The 16,409-nt window shown below is 46.7% G+C and overlaps 1 protein-coding gene across 1 annotated transcript; it reads left to right on the top strand.

Annotated features, from left to right (window-relative positions):
• Positions 1 to 2,917: 2,917 nt before the first annotated feature.
• On the top strand, positions 2,918 to 16,170 carry LOC120923836 (D-glucuronyl C5-epimerase-like). Its single transcript, XM_040335033.1, has 2 exons — positions 2,918 to 3,280; positions 13,950 to 16,170. The coding sequence occupies exons 1-2, from the start codon at positions 2,950 to 2,952 to the stop codon at positions 14,972 to 14,974; spliced, it is 1,356 nt and encodes a 451-aa protein (XP_040190967.1). The 5' UTR covers positions 2,918 to 2,949; the 3' UTR covers positions 14,975 to 16,170.
• The last annotated feature ends 239 nt before the right edge of the window (positions 16,171 to 16,409 follow it).

Here is a 16,409-nt window from a genome sequence, read left to right as displayed (position 1 = left end):
CAGAGTAGACTTGTGTTGGACATTCATGGATACAAGGTGAGGAATTTCGCAGAGACTTCAAGCATTCTTCCCATTTCTCATCAATGGAAGTTTTATCCAAAGACTCGGCTTGCAGCAAGACGTTCCATACCAATGTGTATACTACAATAACCGGGCAAGCTACACTCACCGGCCCCCCTGTTTATTTAATATGGCCCCCCTGGTGATTTGAATATATATACTGTTTGTGACCCCCAGGGCCACAAAATATATATACCATATTTATCGGCGCTGACAGGGAGGGGGCAGGACGAGCGCCGTCAGATTACATGAAGAAAATCTGTTTACTCAGCAGTGTCTGTATTGGAAGTCCCGTCTCCTGGGATGCCATTGGACGACTGTTCTGTCTTTCATAGGAGGCGGGACTTTGTATTAAAGAGGCCACAGTGTAAACAAGAGATTCTCCTGTTTGTAATCTGTTGGAACTCGTCCCGCCCCCTCCCTCTGCCCTCCGAGGCTGCAGATGGGCATCGATCAGGCTGCATTCAGGGCAATGTTGAGGTTGCATTCATGGCAATGGTGAGGCTGCATTCATGGCAATGGCGAGGCTGCATTCATGGCAATGGCGAGGCTGCATTCATGGCAATGGCGAGGCTGCATTCATGGCAATGGCGAGGCTGCATTCATGGCAATGGCGAGGCTGCATTCATGGCAATGGCGAGGCTGCATTCATGGCAATGGCGAGGCTGCATTCATGGCAATGGCGAGGCTGCATTCATGGCAATGGCGAGGCTGCATTCATGGCAATGGCGAGGCTGCATTCAGGGCAATGGCGAGGCTGCATTCATGGCAATGGCGAGGCTGCATTCAGGGCAATGGCGAGGCTGCATTCAGGGCAATGGCGAGGCTGCATTCAGGGCAATGGCGAGGCTGCATTCAGGGCAATGGCGAGGCTGCATTCAGGGCAATGGCGAGGCTGCATTCAGGGCAATGGCGAGGCTGCATTCAGGGCAATGGCGAGGCTGCATTCAGGGCAATGGCGAGGCTGCATTCAGGGCAATGGCGAGGCTGCATTCAGGGCAATGGCGAGGCTGCATTCAGGGCAATGGCGAGGCTGCATTCAGGGCAATGGCGAGGCTGCATTCAGGGCAATGGCGAGGCTGCATTCAGGGCAATGGCGAGGCTGCATTCAGGGCAATGGCGAGGCTGCATTCAGGGCAATGGCGAGGCTGCATTCAGGGCAATGGCGAGGCTGCATTCATGGCAATGGCGAGGCTGCATTCATGGCAATGGTAAGCCTGTGCGTGTTATACGCCGATAAATACGGTATATACAAATAACACGCCCAAGCTCATCCTTAGTCCTGAGAAGCGCTCTGGGATTCGTTGGGGCCACAAAAGAAATATATACAGTATATCCAAATAAAACGCCTGAGCTCATCTCTTCACCACACACAGCCACAAAGGCAACAGAATTCTTGTTGGGCCGTGTATTGGTTGCTCGGAGGAACACACTTGGACCAAATTTTAATGGTTCAAAGAATGTCGGGCAAAAAAGTCGGCCCTCACGCATGTTCACTTCATCAAATCTGGCCCTCTTTGAAAAAAGTTTGGACACCCCTGCCCCAGAGAATTTATATATATATATAATATAATATAATATAATATAATATAATATAAATATATATAATATGGGACCCTGTCCTTTCTACGCACCTAAACCCAACCTCAATTCAGCGCTGTACAGGACAGTGGCTCTACCTCCTCCTCATAGGCTCCGAAACAGCAATAGAGACCAATGGCTCCCGCGGCCGTCAATCACAGCCAGGGAGTGGGCGGGACCAAGCTGCGCTGTGTGCATCTATGGTCATACACAGCCAGCTCAGGGGTGAGCCTGCACAAGTGTCCCCAGAGCAAGTAACTTTCCATGGTGAGGGGGAGGAGCCAGGAGCACCGGCAGGGAACCTCAGAAGAGGAGGGGTCGGGGCTGCTCTGTGCAAAACTATTACACAGAGCAGGTAAGTAATAACATATTTGTTTTTTATTTTATTTTTTTTATTAAAAAAATCTGGGTTTACAATGACTTTAACTGCTTGCCGTCCAGCCACCCAGGGAACATACTTAACCCCTCCCCCGCCCCCTAGTGTTAACCCCTTCCCTGCCAGTGGGATTTTTATAGTAATCCAATGCATTTTTATAGCACTAATCGCTATAAAAATGCCAATGGTCCCAAAAATGTGTCAAAATTGTCCGATGTGTCCGCCATAATGTCGCAGTCACGAAAAAAATCGCTGATCGCCGCCATTGGTAATAAAAAAAATAAAAATGCAATAAAACTATCCCCTATTTTGTAAACGCTATAAATTTTGCGCAAACCAACCGATAAACGATTATTGTGATTTTTTTTCTTTTTACCAAAAATAGGTAGAAGAATACGTATCGGCCTAAACTGAGAAAAAAAAATTTATATATGTTTTTGGGGGATATTTATTATAGAAAAAAGTAAAAAAGAAAGCATTTTTTTCAAAATTGTCGCTCTATTTTTGTTTATAGCACAAAAAATAAAAACCGCAGAGGTGATCAAATACCACCAAAAGAAAGCTCTATTTGTGGGGAAAAAAGGACGCCGATTTTGTTTGGGGAGCCACGTCGCACGACCGCGCAATTGTCAGTTAAAGCGACGCAGTGCCGAATCACAAAAAGTGCTCTGGTCTTTGACCAGCAATATGGTCCGGGGGTTAAGTGGTTGATAGACCAGATTAGGTCAGATCTTGCACGACACCATCCTGTTTTAGAAATTTTTGGGTCACCCTGCCTAAGCCAGTGATGGAGAACCTTGGCACCCCCGGATGTTTTGGGACTACATTTCCCACGATGCTCAGCTAGTCTGCAGAGTGCCTGAGCATCATGGGAAATGTAGTTCCAAAACATCCGGGGAGCCGAGGATCCCCATCACTGGTCTAAGCCACGCATGCGTTGGTATCTCTCTGCAATCGCTGTGTTTGCCATACGATGGAATAGATCGTCATGTATACTAATCTTTGTTGTGTCCTTTCCAGGGGTTCCCTTGTCTACCCAGTGGGGTCCGCAGGGATATTTCTACCCAATCCAGATCGCCCAGTATGGGTTGAGTCACTACAGCAAGAACCTGACGGAGAAGCCCCCCCATGTGGAGATGTATGAGAAGGCGGACGAGAAGAGTGAAGGGGCGCTCGGGACGTGGTCTGTGCCTAAAGGAGCGTCTGTGACCACCGTCTACGACAAGACCAAAGGGAGTCATGTCAGGAATTTCGTGGTTCCAGGTGAGTCGCTGGTTTTTAAAGTGGACCTCCTATTCTTTTTTTATTGTTACTATTAAAGCAGAATTCCAGGAATTGAGCCAATTTTTAAAGCCAAGCCCCACCCAAAAGGGGGAAGTTGCAATTTAAGGCCTCCTCCTCCCAAACCAACATCCCCCCCCCCCCCCACCACCACATCTTCTTCACCAAATTGCACTTTTTTTTTTTGCCTACATGATCTGAGCGGAAGTTCTCCTTTTCCCCTTCCTCCCCTCAGTCTTCTGGGACACGCAGGGATGGACTGGCCATTGGGACTACAGGGAGTTTCCCGGTGGGCTGATGGCTCAATGGGCCGGCTTCAGGGACAGCGGACCGCTGCCCCCCTCCCGCTCCTCTGTCTCTCCCTTCCCGCAACACTCACCTGGGGGGAACAGAGAATCAGGGGGAGGGGACAGACTGCTGACTCAACAGCTATGGCCTGGGAGTTTCTCACTTCTGCCTAATCTTGTCCCATAAGGGGGGGCACCAAACTGATTCTTTGCCCCGGGTGAAATAATGTCTAGCTTCCCCACTGGTACTGCCTATAAGAGTACCAGTACCAGCCGTTCTACTCTAATGAAGTAGAATGGCTATTGGCTAGTGAAGGGGGACAGGGGGCTTGGGTGGCCAGGGATGGGGTGCGGGAGTTGTCCGGCCGCCATAGGAGAGACATGTCAAAGTGGGCCACTCTGGAGGAAGTCCAGGGCCAAATTTTTGTCCCAGTCTAGCCCTGGGGACACATCACAGGTCCCAGAAGACTGCGGGACCATTTGCAATGCAGGGCTCACGGCAAGCTGTCACAGTTGGGTGCCCACTGTTGAAGTGTCGGGGACAGAAGTGGGAAGGAACGGCTTGGGTGGGCATATCGCTGGATCTTGGGACAGGTGCATTTTTTTTTTTTTTTTTATAGTCGGAAGCTACAGCTTTTATAGCTGCTGACAATAAACCACGAAAATGACTGGAGCTCCACTTTAAGTCCAAGGAAGTGCTTGAAATCTCCTAAATGTATCTTTTATTTATATTTGACGGGTTTATGGCTCAGCCGGAGCATACGCTGCCACTCAGGGCTGTGAGAGAGGAGAGAGAGAAACACACAAAGCAGCTTTGCCTGCCCATTCACAGAAGCCTTTGTATTTTGTGAATGAGTTCATATAATGAGCTTTGCCTGCCCATTCACAGAAGCCTTTGTATTTTGTGAATGAGTTCATATAATGCAAAGGCTTCTGTGATTGGGCATGAGGAGGGGAGGGGCAGGCATAACAGCTGCCCCGACTCCAATGAAGAAGATGCTTGGATCTGAAGCATCAGTGTGGTGCTTCTGGACGTAGAGGGATAGCCGTATTGCAGGGAGCGCAATAAAACTGTCCAGATGTAAATACTGGAGATAATAAGCCCAGGAGATGTCATGCACCTCCTTGGATTTAACTCGTCGTGTCCCTACGCTTTTTTTTTTTTACAAAGGAGCCGAGTTCCTGGAATTCAGCTTTAATGCCTATTTTAATGTATTATGGGTAATCTGTGTGTGCAAGTAAGTGAACAACAAATAGTGGGCCAGATTCACGTCTGATCGCGTATCTTTGTGCGGGCGTAACGTATCTGATTTACGTTACGCCTCCGCAACTTACACGGGCAAGTGCTGTATTCTCAAAGCACTTGCTCCGTAAGTTGCGTCGACGTATCGTAAATCGGCCGGCGTAAGCCCGCCTAATTCAAATTTCGATCAGGGGGGCGTGTTTTATGTAAATCTACTGTGACCCGACGTGATTGACGTTTTTCCCGAACGGCGCATGCTCCGTCTGTGGAATTTCCCAGTGTGCATTGCTCCAAAGTACGCCGAAGGACGTCATTGGTTTCGACGTGAACATAAATGACGTCTAGCCCCATTCACAAACGACTTACGCAAACGACGTAACTTTTTCAAATTTCGACGCGGGAACGACGGCCATACTTAACATTGTTACGCCGCACTTACGCCACCATATAGCAGGGGCAACTATACGCCGGGACAAGCCTAACGTAAACGGCGTAACTTTACTGCGTCGGCCGGGCGTACGTTCGGGAATTTGCGTATCTAGCCAATTTGCATACTCAACGTGGAATTCGATGGAAGCGCCACCTAGCGGCCAGCGTAAATATGCCGTTAGGATCCGACAGTGTAACACAGTTACGCCAGTCGGATCTACGGGAAATCTATGCGTAACTGATTCTAAGAATCAGGCACATAGATACGACCGCGCATCTGGAGATACGCCGTCGTATCTCTTCTGAGAATCTGGGCCAGTGAAAAATTCCCATGGTTCTGTAGTCGCCGAAAACCCGGCTCCCTGTGATCCGGTTTGCTTCGAAGGCGAGACGAGTTCAAAAAATTGTCTATTCTGGAATGTTTTAGCACCATTTTAATGGTTTATTAGAGTAGTAACAAATGGGTTGTTTTGTGTATGACATGGGGGAGGGGAATAAAGAGTCATAGATTTAAATAGGGTTTCACCGATATCGGTGCTGATACACCAAGCATTTGCGGTGCCGTTTACAAAATGAACGGGGCGCAAATCGCATGCGATTCTTTGCAGCCCAAATTCCCACACCGCTCGTGTGTGTGTAAGGGAAAAGCGCCATCTAATGGGCAGTTTATTAACCACTTGATCACCGCGCCTATTCTGGCACTTCTCTCCTTCATGTAAAAATCACATTTTTTGGGCTAGAAAATTAATCGGAACCCCCAAACATTATATATATTATTTTTTTTAGCAGACACCCGCAGGGATATGCAATTAGCGGACCTCCAGCTGTTGCAGAACTACAATTCCCATGAGGCATAGCAAGACTCTGACAGCCACAAGCATGGCACCCAGAGGCAGAGGCATGATGGGACTTGTAGTTTTGCAACAGCTGGAGGTCCGCTAAATGCATATCCCTGCGCCTAGGGAATAAAATGGCGGTCATTGCAACTTTTTATTCTCGCACGGTATTTGCGCAATCATTTTTCAAACGCCTTTTTTTAGGGGGGGAAAAAAACGTTTCATGGATTAAAAAATAAAACCGTAAAGTTAGCCCAATTTTTTTGGATAATGTGAAAGATTAAGTTACGCCAAGTAAATAGATACCTGACACGTCACGCTTTAAAATTGCGCACACTCATGGAATGACGCCAAACTTCAGTACTTAAAAATCTCCATAGGCGACACTTTAAAAATGTTTACAGGTTACTATTTTCGAGTTTACAGAGGAGGTCTAGTGCTAGAATTGTTGCACACGCTCTAACGCACGCGACGATACCTCACATGTGGGGGTTTGAACGGCGTTTACATATGTGGGCGGGACTTGCATGCGTGTTCGCTTCTGCACGCAAGCTTCCCGGTGACAGGGGCGTTTTAAAATAAAATATATATATATATATATATATATATATATATATATATATATATATATATATATATATATATATATATATATATATATATATATATATATATATATATATATATATATATTATTTTACTTCATTTTTACTTCTTTTTTTTTTTATTTATTTTTTTATCACTTTTTTTCCTATTACAAGGAATGTTAACATCCCTTGTAAAAGGAATCACTGTGACAGGTCCTCTTTATGGAGAGAGGCGGGGGGGGTCAATAAGACCTTCCCCTCCCCCCACATCTCTCCTCCAGGCTTACAAGCATGAAATCGGTGAAAACAAATTCACTGATCACATGCCGACAGCCGCGATTGCGCCTTTGTTTACTTCCGGCCATCGGGGGGCCCGGAGAGCGAATCGGCCGGCGCTGCTGGGAAGCATAGAGATGACTGGTGACCGTTGTGACGTCATGCCCGGTCCTCCGACGGTCATAGAGATGACTGGTGACCATCCGGTCACCAGTCATCTCTATGCTTCCCAGCAGCGCCGGCCGATTCGCTCTCTGGGCCCCCGATGGCACGGGAGAGCCCGGAGAAGCACCGGATGGCGGCGGGAGGGGACTATAAGAACGATCAAGCGGCGGAACTGCGGCTTTGATCGTTCTTATCGTGCACAGAATCGCCAGCTGAAGACGGCGATATCTGAATGATGCCTGTAGCTGCCCCCATCATTCAGATATCACTGCGCAAAGTCGAGGACGTCCTCGGTGATCAAGTGGTTAAAAATGGTAGAACCCATAGCGCATATTTGGCCAAATACGAAATCTTCAAAGGTGTCCCGGTCCGCCGATGATAGCAAATCACAGCCGCTGGAGGAGATGGAGGCGGTCTGCCCCCAAGCTGACATTTCCAATCTATACCCACAGGGGCCCTGGAACTTGTCCTCCAGCCCTGGGAGCACCTTCAGCGGCTGTGATTCGCTATCCTCAGCAGGCCGGGACACTCGGCAGATTTCGCATTTGGCCAGATATGTACTTTGAACTCTAACATTTTATAAAACGGAGTTCCAGACGCAAACATTTTTATTTTTAAAGTCAGTAGCTACAAGTACCGGCTCATCCACCGTAGCGGGTGCAGACGCCGCCATTCCAACTAAGGGAAACTGGCAGTGGAGCCTTCAGGCTTCACAGCCGGTTCCCTACTGCGCATGCGTGAGTCGCGTCGCGCGTTGTGAATGGATAAGCGGTAACCCGATAAGTGGCAAGCCTGTTGGTAGTGTCCATCAGTGCAGCCTCATCGGCGCCCATCGGTTTCCCCATAGAAGTCAATGGAAATTAAGATAGTTTGCTCCGCATTGACTTCTATGGCATGCAATACCGCATGTGGCCAGAGGTGGGGTGCCGGAGAGCCTCGGAAGTACTCGGGAACAGCTCGGCTGATCTTGGAAACCTGTGCAAAGGGAACAAAGTATTTCCGAACGGCTCCGAAGTCTCACCGGCGCCCCCCCGCACCTCTGGCCAAATGCGGTACTGCACGCCCCATTAGCTTGAATTCTGCTCGCGAGACAACAGTCACAAACCGAATTAGAATAAAAAAATTAATAAAAAAAAGTTGCTCGTTATTCAAAACTAGAGCTGCACGATTCTGGGAAAAATGAGAATCGCGATTCTTTTGCATAAAATGAAGATCACGATTCTCAATTTTTTTTATTTAAAGCGGTAGTAAACCCCGTTCTTGTCACCATTGCCCATGTTGTCACCATTGCCCATGTTGTCACCATTGCCCATGTTGTCACCATTGCCCATGTTGTCACCCCTATCCATATATGTATACTCTCGCTCAGGCCCCCAGGTAGTACAATGGTTCTCTCTCTCAGGCTCCGGGTTACACGGAACAACTCCGCCGGCCCTCACCTTGGTGCCCCCCCCGTCTTCTGCCTCCTCCAGCAGTAAAGCTCCGGCCGGGCTCCCCCAGCACCTGCCCTCATCTCCCCGGCTCCGGTCAGCATTCTCTGCTCCGCTCCCTGTCTGGAACCAGGCCTGCTAGGAATCCTGGGATTGGTAGTTCTACAAGGTGACCTCCCCCTTCACTAACAGAGGCGGGACTACATATCCTGGCATGTCATGCGGCAGCGGGTGGTGGATGATGACGTTCCTGCTGCGGATTGGAGGATGGTGGTGATGGGGAATGTCAGCGACTTCCGAGACACATGCACACATGGGACAGGTGAGAATAATTTATGGCCGCACCCGAAAATCGTGTGTTATCCCGCGGGGAGAATCGAGATCGCGATTCTCTCCGCGAATAATCGCGCAGCTCTCTTGAAAACACTCGTTGACCGCGTTGCTCGTAAACAGAGGTTCCACTGTACTCTACTTGTGGCATTCTCTGACCTGGGAGGAGGGGCCTTGGGTGACTAATTACACAGTTGGGGGTTTGAGGTGTCTTGATGACCCTCCACTTGCAGTATGGGGCTTTCAGACCAGCTTGTTAGCAGTGCAGTTGGCCATATAGAGGGAATTGTGGGTCGTATATATTTAGCACAGGGCTGAGCGGTGCGTTTTCTCCTCCGGAGCCTACTGTATACATTGACATTTCCTCCTGTTTCCCGCCCGGAGGCCCGAGCCGCGCGCTTTCCTCTCGCTGGTCGGTGACGGCGAGATTTGTCACCGGCGAGACGTGTCTGCGCGGCGGTTTTAATTAGCCGAGTAGAAGGTCTGTCCTCCCAACAGGGGTCTCCTGAGGGCTTCTCAGAAGGTGATGACAAAAGTGACTTCATTGTCTCCTCAAGTGATTGGCTCGTTAATCCTAATGGGTATTGATTGGCGACGACTCGCTACTTTAAAAGCTTGTTAGCGAAGCAAAGGCAGATGGTGTGAACCGGCGCGCCGTTATTTTTAATGCTCAATAAACTTTAATGATGTTTAACTACTTCCCTGCCGGGGGCTGATCCTGTCACTTCTCTCCTAAAAGGATGCAAAAAAAAAAAAAAAACATATATATTACATATACACACACTCTATTACCAAAAGTATTGGGACGCCTGCCTTTACACGCACATGAACTTTAATGGCATCCCAGTCTTATTTCGAACGAATTTTCTTTTCGAAATCAGAATTTTTTTTTTTTTTTTTTTTTGTGATCCGATGATGCCACTATTGATTTTCAAAATTCTGCCGACAAAACCTTCATGTTGCCGGAAATCTTAGTTTCTCTCTTCTTTCCTCTCTGGGAATCTTCTTTTCTCTCCGGGAATCTTCTTTTCTCTCTTTAGTTTCTCTCTGGGAATCTCTCTGGGAATCTTCTTTTCTCTCTTTAGTTTCTCTCTGGGAATCTTCTTTTCTCTCTTTAGTTTCTCTCTGGGAATCTTCTTTTCTCTCCGGGAATCTTCTTTTCTCTCCGGGAATCTTCTTCTTTTCTCTCCGGGAATCTTCTTCTTTTCTCTCCGGGAATCTTCTTCTTTTCTCTCCGGGAATCTTCTTCTTTTCTCTCCGGGAATCTTCTTTTCTCTCCGGCAATCTTCTTTTCTCTCCGGCAATCTTCTTTTCTCTCCGGCAATCTTCTTTTCTCTCCGGCAATCTTCTTTTCTCTCCGGCAATCTTCTTTTCTCTCCGGCAATCTTCTTTTCTCTCCGGCAATCTTCTTTTCTCTCCGGCAATCTACTTTTCTCTCCGGCAATCTTCTTTTTCTCTCCGGCAATCTTTTCTCTCTTCTTTTTCTCTCCGGCAATCTTCTTTTCTCTCCGGGAATCTTCTTTTCTCTCCGGGAATCTTCTTTTCTCTCCCGGGAATCTTCTTTTCTCTCCGGGAATCTTCTTTTCTCTCCGGGAATCTTCTTCTTTTCTCTCCGGGAATCTTCTTCTTTTCTCTCCGGGAATCTTCTTCTTTTCTCTCCGGGAATCTTCTTCTTTTCTCTCCGGGAATCTTCTTCTTTTCTCTCCGGGAATCTTCTTCTTTTCTCTCCGGGAATCTTCTTCTTTTCTCTCCGGGAATCTTCTTCTTTTCTCTCCGGGAATCTTCTTCTTTTCTCTCCGGGAATCTTCTTTTCTCTCTTTAGTTTCTCTCTGGGAATCTCTCTGGGAATCTTCTTTTCTCTCTTTAGTTTCTCTCTGGGAATCTTCTTTTCTCTCTTTAGTTTCTCTCTGGGAATCTTCTTTTCTCTCCGGGAATCTTCTTTTCTCTCCGGGAATCTTCTTTTCTCTCCGGGAATCTTCTTCTTTTCTCTCCGGGAATCTTCTTTTCTCTCCGGGAATCTTCTTTTCTCTCCGGGAATCTTCTTTTCTCTCCGGCAATCTTCTTTTCTCTCCGGCAATCTTCTTTTCTCTCCGGCAATCTTCTTTTTCTCTCCGGCAATCTTCTTTTTCTCTCCGGCAATCTTCTTTTTCTCTCCGGCAATCTTCTTTTCTCTCTTCTTTTTCTCTCCGGCAATCTTCTTTTCTCTCCGGGAATCTTCTTCTTTTCTCTCCGGGAATCTTCTTCTTTTCTCTCCGGGAATCTTCTTCTTTTCTCTCCGGGAATCTTCTTCTTTTCTCTCCGGGAATCTTCTTCTTTTCTCTCCGGGAATCTTCTTCTTTTCTCTCCGGGAATCTTCTTCTTTTCTCTCCGGGAATCTTCTTCTTTTCTCTCCGGGAATCTTCTTCTTTTCTCTCCGGGAATCTTCTTCTTTTCTCTCCGGGAATCTTCTTCTTTTCTCTCCGGGAATCTTCTTCTTTTCTCTCCGGGAATCTTCTTCTTTTCTCTCTTCTTTTTCTCTCCGGGAATCTTCTTTTCTCTCCGGGAATCTTCTTTTCTCTCCGGGAATCTTCTTTTCTCTCCGGCAATCTTTTCTCTCCGGCAATCTTTTCTCTCCGGGAATCTTCTTTTCTCTCTTCTTTTTCTCTCCGGGAATCTTCTTTTCTCTCCGGGAATCTTCTTTTCTCTCCGGCAATCTTCTTTTCTCTCCGGCAATCTTCTTTTCTCTCCGGCAATCTTCTTTTCTCTCCGGCAATCTTCTTTTCTCTCCGGCAATCTTCTTTTCTCTCCGGCAATCTTCTTTTCTCTCCGGCAATCTTCTTTTCTCTCCGGCAATCTTTTCTCTCCGGCAATCTTTTCTCTCCGGGAATCTTCTTTTTCTCTCCGGGAATCTTCTTTTCTCTCTTCTTTTTCTCTCCGGGAATCTTCTTTTCTCTCCGGGAATCTTCTTTTCTCTCCGGCAATCTTCTTTTCTCTCCGGCAATCTTCTTTTCTCTCCGGCAATCTTCTTTTCTCTCCGGCAATCTTCTTTTCTCTCCGGCAATCTTCTTTTCTCTTCTTTTTCTCTCCGGCAATCTTCTTTTCTCTTCTTTTTCTCTCCGGGAATCTTCTTTTCTCTTCTTTTTCTCTCCGGGAATCTTCTTTTCTCTCCTTTTTCTCTCCGGGAATCTTCTTTTCTCTCTTCTTTTTCTCTCCGGGAATCTTCTTTTCTCTCTTCTTTTTCTCTCCGGGAATCTTCTTTTCTCTCCGGGAATCTTCTTTTCTCTCTGGGAATCTTCTTCTTTTCTCTCTGGGAATCTTCTTCTTTTCTCTCTGGGAATCTTCTTCTTTTCTCTCTGGGAATCTTCTTCTTTTCTCTCTGGGAATCTTCTTCTTTTCTCTCTGGGAATCTTCTTCTTTTCTCTCCGGGAATCTTCTTCTTTTCTCTCCGGGAATCTTCTTCTTTTCTCTCTGGGAATCTTCTTCTTTTCTCTCTGGGAATCTTCTTCTTTTCTCTCTGGGAATCTTCTTCTTTTCTCTCTGGGAATCTTCTTCTTTTCTCTCTGGGAATCTTCTTCTTTTCTCTCCGGGAATCTTCTTCTTTTCTCTCCGGCAATCTTCTTTTCTCTTCTTTTTCTCTCCGGGAATCTTCTTTTCTCTTCTTTTTCTCTCCGGGAATCTTCTTTTCTCTTCTTTTTCTCTCCGGGAATCTTCTTTTCTCTCCTTTTTCTCTCCGCGAATCTTCTTTTCTCTCTTCTTTTTCTCTGGGAGCTGTGGTTCTACAATGCGTGTTAAACATTTTTGGGGTTTTATTTAAAAAATTTGTCTTTGGGGAGGATCCAATCAGGAGGAGGGTTTCAGCCGGAATTTTTTTTTTCTTTTAGTTTTTTTTTTTTTTGTGAGCTGGAGCCATCTGGTGGTGAGCTGTTGGTATTACAAGTTACCACCAGATGTGTGAGCTGGCGCCATCTGGTCGTGGCCGTTGGTATTACAAGTTAAGCATTACAAGTTGAACAGCAATTCTAATGTTATTTTTCAGTATTTTCACTGCCATCTTCTTCCCTCTAATTAGAACCCCCAGACATTATATATATTTTTTATCCTAACACCCTAGAGAATAAAATAGCGATCGTTGCAATACTTTCTGTCACGCCGTATTTGCGCAGCGGTCTTACAAGCGCACTTTTTTGGGAAAAAATTACACTTTTTTTAATAAAAAAATAAGACAACAGTAAAGTTATCCCCATTTTTTTAATAATGTGAAAGATAATGTTACGCCGAGTAAATTGATACCCAACATGTCACGCTTCAAAAGTGCGTCCGCTCGTGGAATGCCGACAAACTTTTACCCTTTAAAATCTTCATAGGCGACGTTTAAAAAAATCTACAGGTTGCATGTTTTGAGTTACAGAGAAGGTCTAGGACTAGAATTATTGCTCTCGCTCTACCAATCACGGCGAGACCTCACGTGCGGTTTGAACACCGTTTACATATGCAGGCGCTACTCACGTATGTGTTCGCTTCTGCGTGCAAGCTCGTCGGGACGGGGTGCGTTTTCTGGCTCCTAACTTTTTTAGCTGGCTCCAAGATTCCAAGCAAATTTGTCAAACCCTGCTTTACCATATTCAAAAGGCTCAGAGAATATGACATTACAGTAATTGAATAGAATTGTAAAGAATTGCCTGTAAATATAGATGGAAGCGCCTAAACATGTAATTTTAAAGGCTGCATCAGGACGAACACCTCAAAGATAGTCATGTGGTGTACCATAGAGGGAGGATACTGCCTCTACAGAGGCTCCAAAAAAAGGAAGGACAACAGAGTACTCCATCTAATGTACAGACCATACTAACGCGTTTCACTTCCACCGTATCATAGGGTAGTACTCAAAGGGTGCCCCATTAGTAAGCTCCTGACTGGCATTGGTAGTTTGCACGTCAGATTGCGCAGTCGGTTGGATGGTTCAATAAATTCTTCGAAGGCTTTAATATGGTCAGCGGTTCCTCTTTTTTTGGTGCTACGGTAGAGATCATTTTATTGTGTTGTTTCTTTCCTTATTAATCCTTTGTTCTTATTTTGCTTTTTCTTGCAGAAAATTCAGAGGGAGCCTCGTTAACGTTGGGCAACGCCAGAGACTTCATTCTGTCCCTTGACTTGAAGTTCTTGACGAACGGTAGCATTTCCGTGGTTCTGGAGACCACCGAGAAGAACCAACTGTTCACCATACACTACGTGACCAATACGCAGCTCATTGCTTTCCATAACCATGATGTTTATTATGGGGTGGGATCTCGGACAGCCTGGAGCACGCTGACCCGTGACTTGTTGACGGACTTGAAGAAAGGAGTAGGACTGTCCAACACCAAGGCCGTTCGTCAAACGAAGATCATGCCGAAGAAGGTTGTCCGCCTCGTGGTAAAGGGCAGCGGTTTCCTGGATAACGTCACCATCTCCACCACTGCCCACACGGCTGCTTTCTTTGCCGCCAGTGATTGGTTGGTGAGGAATCAGGACGCCAAAGGTGGCTGGCCAATTATGGTGACTAGAAAGCTGGGAGAGGGCTTTAAGGCTCTGGAACCAGGGTGGTACTCTGCCATGGCACAGGGGCAGGCCATATCGACATTGGTCCGTGCGTACCTGCTGACTAAGGAGCAGGCGTATCTAGACTCGGCTCTCAGAGCAACCGCTCCTTTCAAATTGCCTTCAGAGAAGCACGGGGTGAAAGCTGTGTTTATGAACAAATACGACTGGTACGAGGAATACCCTACGACGCCTAGCTCCTTTGTGCTGAACGGCTTCATTTACGCTCTGCTTGGTCTCTACGATCTTAAAGAAACCGCCGGGGAAAAGCAGGGCAAAGAGGCGCGGCTGCTATACGAGCGGGGGATGGAGTCGCTCCGCGCCATGTTGCCTCTTTACGACACGGGTTCAGGAAGTATCTACGACTTGAGGCACTTCATGCTAGGCACTGCCCCAAACCTTGCCCGTTGGGACTATCACACCACCCATATCAATCAGCTGCAGCTCCTGGCCAGTATGGACGGCTCGCCAATATTTAGGGACTTCATCCGCCGTTGGAAGTCTTATTTGAAGGGGGGCAGGGCCAAACATAACTAAAGAGAATCAATGTGGGGGGGGGGGGGGAACCCAGCCAGAAACCAAAAGCTGTCCGGAGTATTGGCAGATGTCCAAGTTCAGCTCCTTGCATTTTCTTCCTGCTTGGGGAGGGGGAGGGTAGCTTTGTTAGTCCCCCTGGCTGCTTTTGAACTCCAGCTCCCAGCATTCTCTTCTGCTGTGGGACGTTGGGAGCTGTGGTTCTACAATGCGTGTTAAACATTTTGGGGTTTTATTTAAAAAATTTGTCTTTGGGGAGGATCCAATCAGGAGGAGGGTTTCAGCCAGAATTTTTTTTTCTTTTAGTTTGTTCTGTGCCTTCTGTCCTTATGATGTCATAGTAGAAGAGGGAACATTGTAAACTTCAAGCTATAACCCCCTAAGGGGGAGGAAATCCTTTATTATGATCGGTTGGTGGGACTGACCTATTGGGTTGGTGGAAAAAATTCCCAGTGTACATATATTGTGTTGACAATCATACGGGGTAACTAGTTCTCTTTTATTGACATCGTAGGCAGAAGCGTGCGGTGCTCCTATATCCTCTGTTTGAACCCTCCCCCCCCACATGCCCATTAATATGGTTAGCAAGACTCTCGGTATCCTGTCTAATGCACTTTAATACCTCTCATGTTGCTGCAATGGTGTCCTGGTGTAAGATTTCTAGACCTTTCCACCATACCCCTCTCGGGGGGGTTCCAAAAATTCCACTCAATGGAGCCAACTCTCCTCTAACTTGGTGCCGGATACATCTCTGTTGAAGATGATTACCAGGTATGGTTTCTTTTTTTGCTTGTTGACCTGGGGAAGCTTAGGGTCTCCCCCCGGGCTCTCTGGGCCATTTTTTGGGTGAAGGTAAGAAAGAAGTCCACCCCCAACGCCCTGCATACTGAAGGAGCATAAGCGAAATCGCCACACACCATACAAAGCCGTTTGTAATGGAAATGAAAGCAGCCTCAACTACTCTGACCAAGCTACGTACACGACGCGTTTCGTCCTGCCCCTAGGGCTAAACTAGGTATAACTAAAGGCAAAACTTTTTTTTTGTTTTGGACAAAGTGAAGAGGGATTAGAACCCCTGTCAGGTTTTATTGCTGGCTGTGCCTCTGTTAGTGGGAGATTCATCCTCCTATTTGTCCTGTTCATTGAAAGTAAAAGAGAATCCCAAATTTTGTGCTGCCCCAGAAAAGTAATAGAGGGGGAAATCTTCCATTGGGGACACTGGTTCTGGTGACCTGAGGGAATCCCCTAAATTTGCAGGGATTTCGTCTAACTTCCTGTTTTGGCTATGGGACAGGAAGTAAAGGGAAACCTCCCAAATGGGGCACAGATCGCAAGAGAAAAAAAATCTGACGGGGGTTATAACCCTCCTTTACTCCACCAAAAAATAATTATTTGCCCATTATTCTACTTTAATCCCCCCCCCTTTTTTTTTTTTTTT

Source organism: Rana temporaria, unplaced genomic scaffold (assembly GCF_905171775.1).
Source record: "Rana temporaria unplaced genomic scaffold, aRanTem1.1, whole genome shotgun sequence".
In the NCBI taxonomy this organism is placed as follows: domain Eukaryota; kingdom Metazoa; phylum Chordata; class Amphibia; order Anura; family Ranidae; genus Rana; species Rana temporaria.
This window is presented reverse-complemented; position numbering and strand designations above follow the sequence as displayed.

Coding starts and splice junctions, on each gene's coding strand:
- LOC120923836 (XM_040335033.1), top strand. CDS start 2,950: ATGCGTTGGTATCTCTCTGCAATCGCTGTGTTTGCCATACGATGGAAT. Junction 3,281..13,949: donor CAGGAATTTCGTGGTTCCAG/GTGAGTCGCTGG, acceptor TTTTTCTTGCAG/AAAATTCAGAGGGAGCCTCG.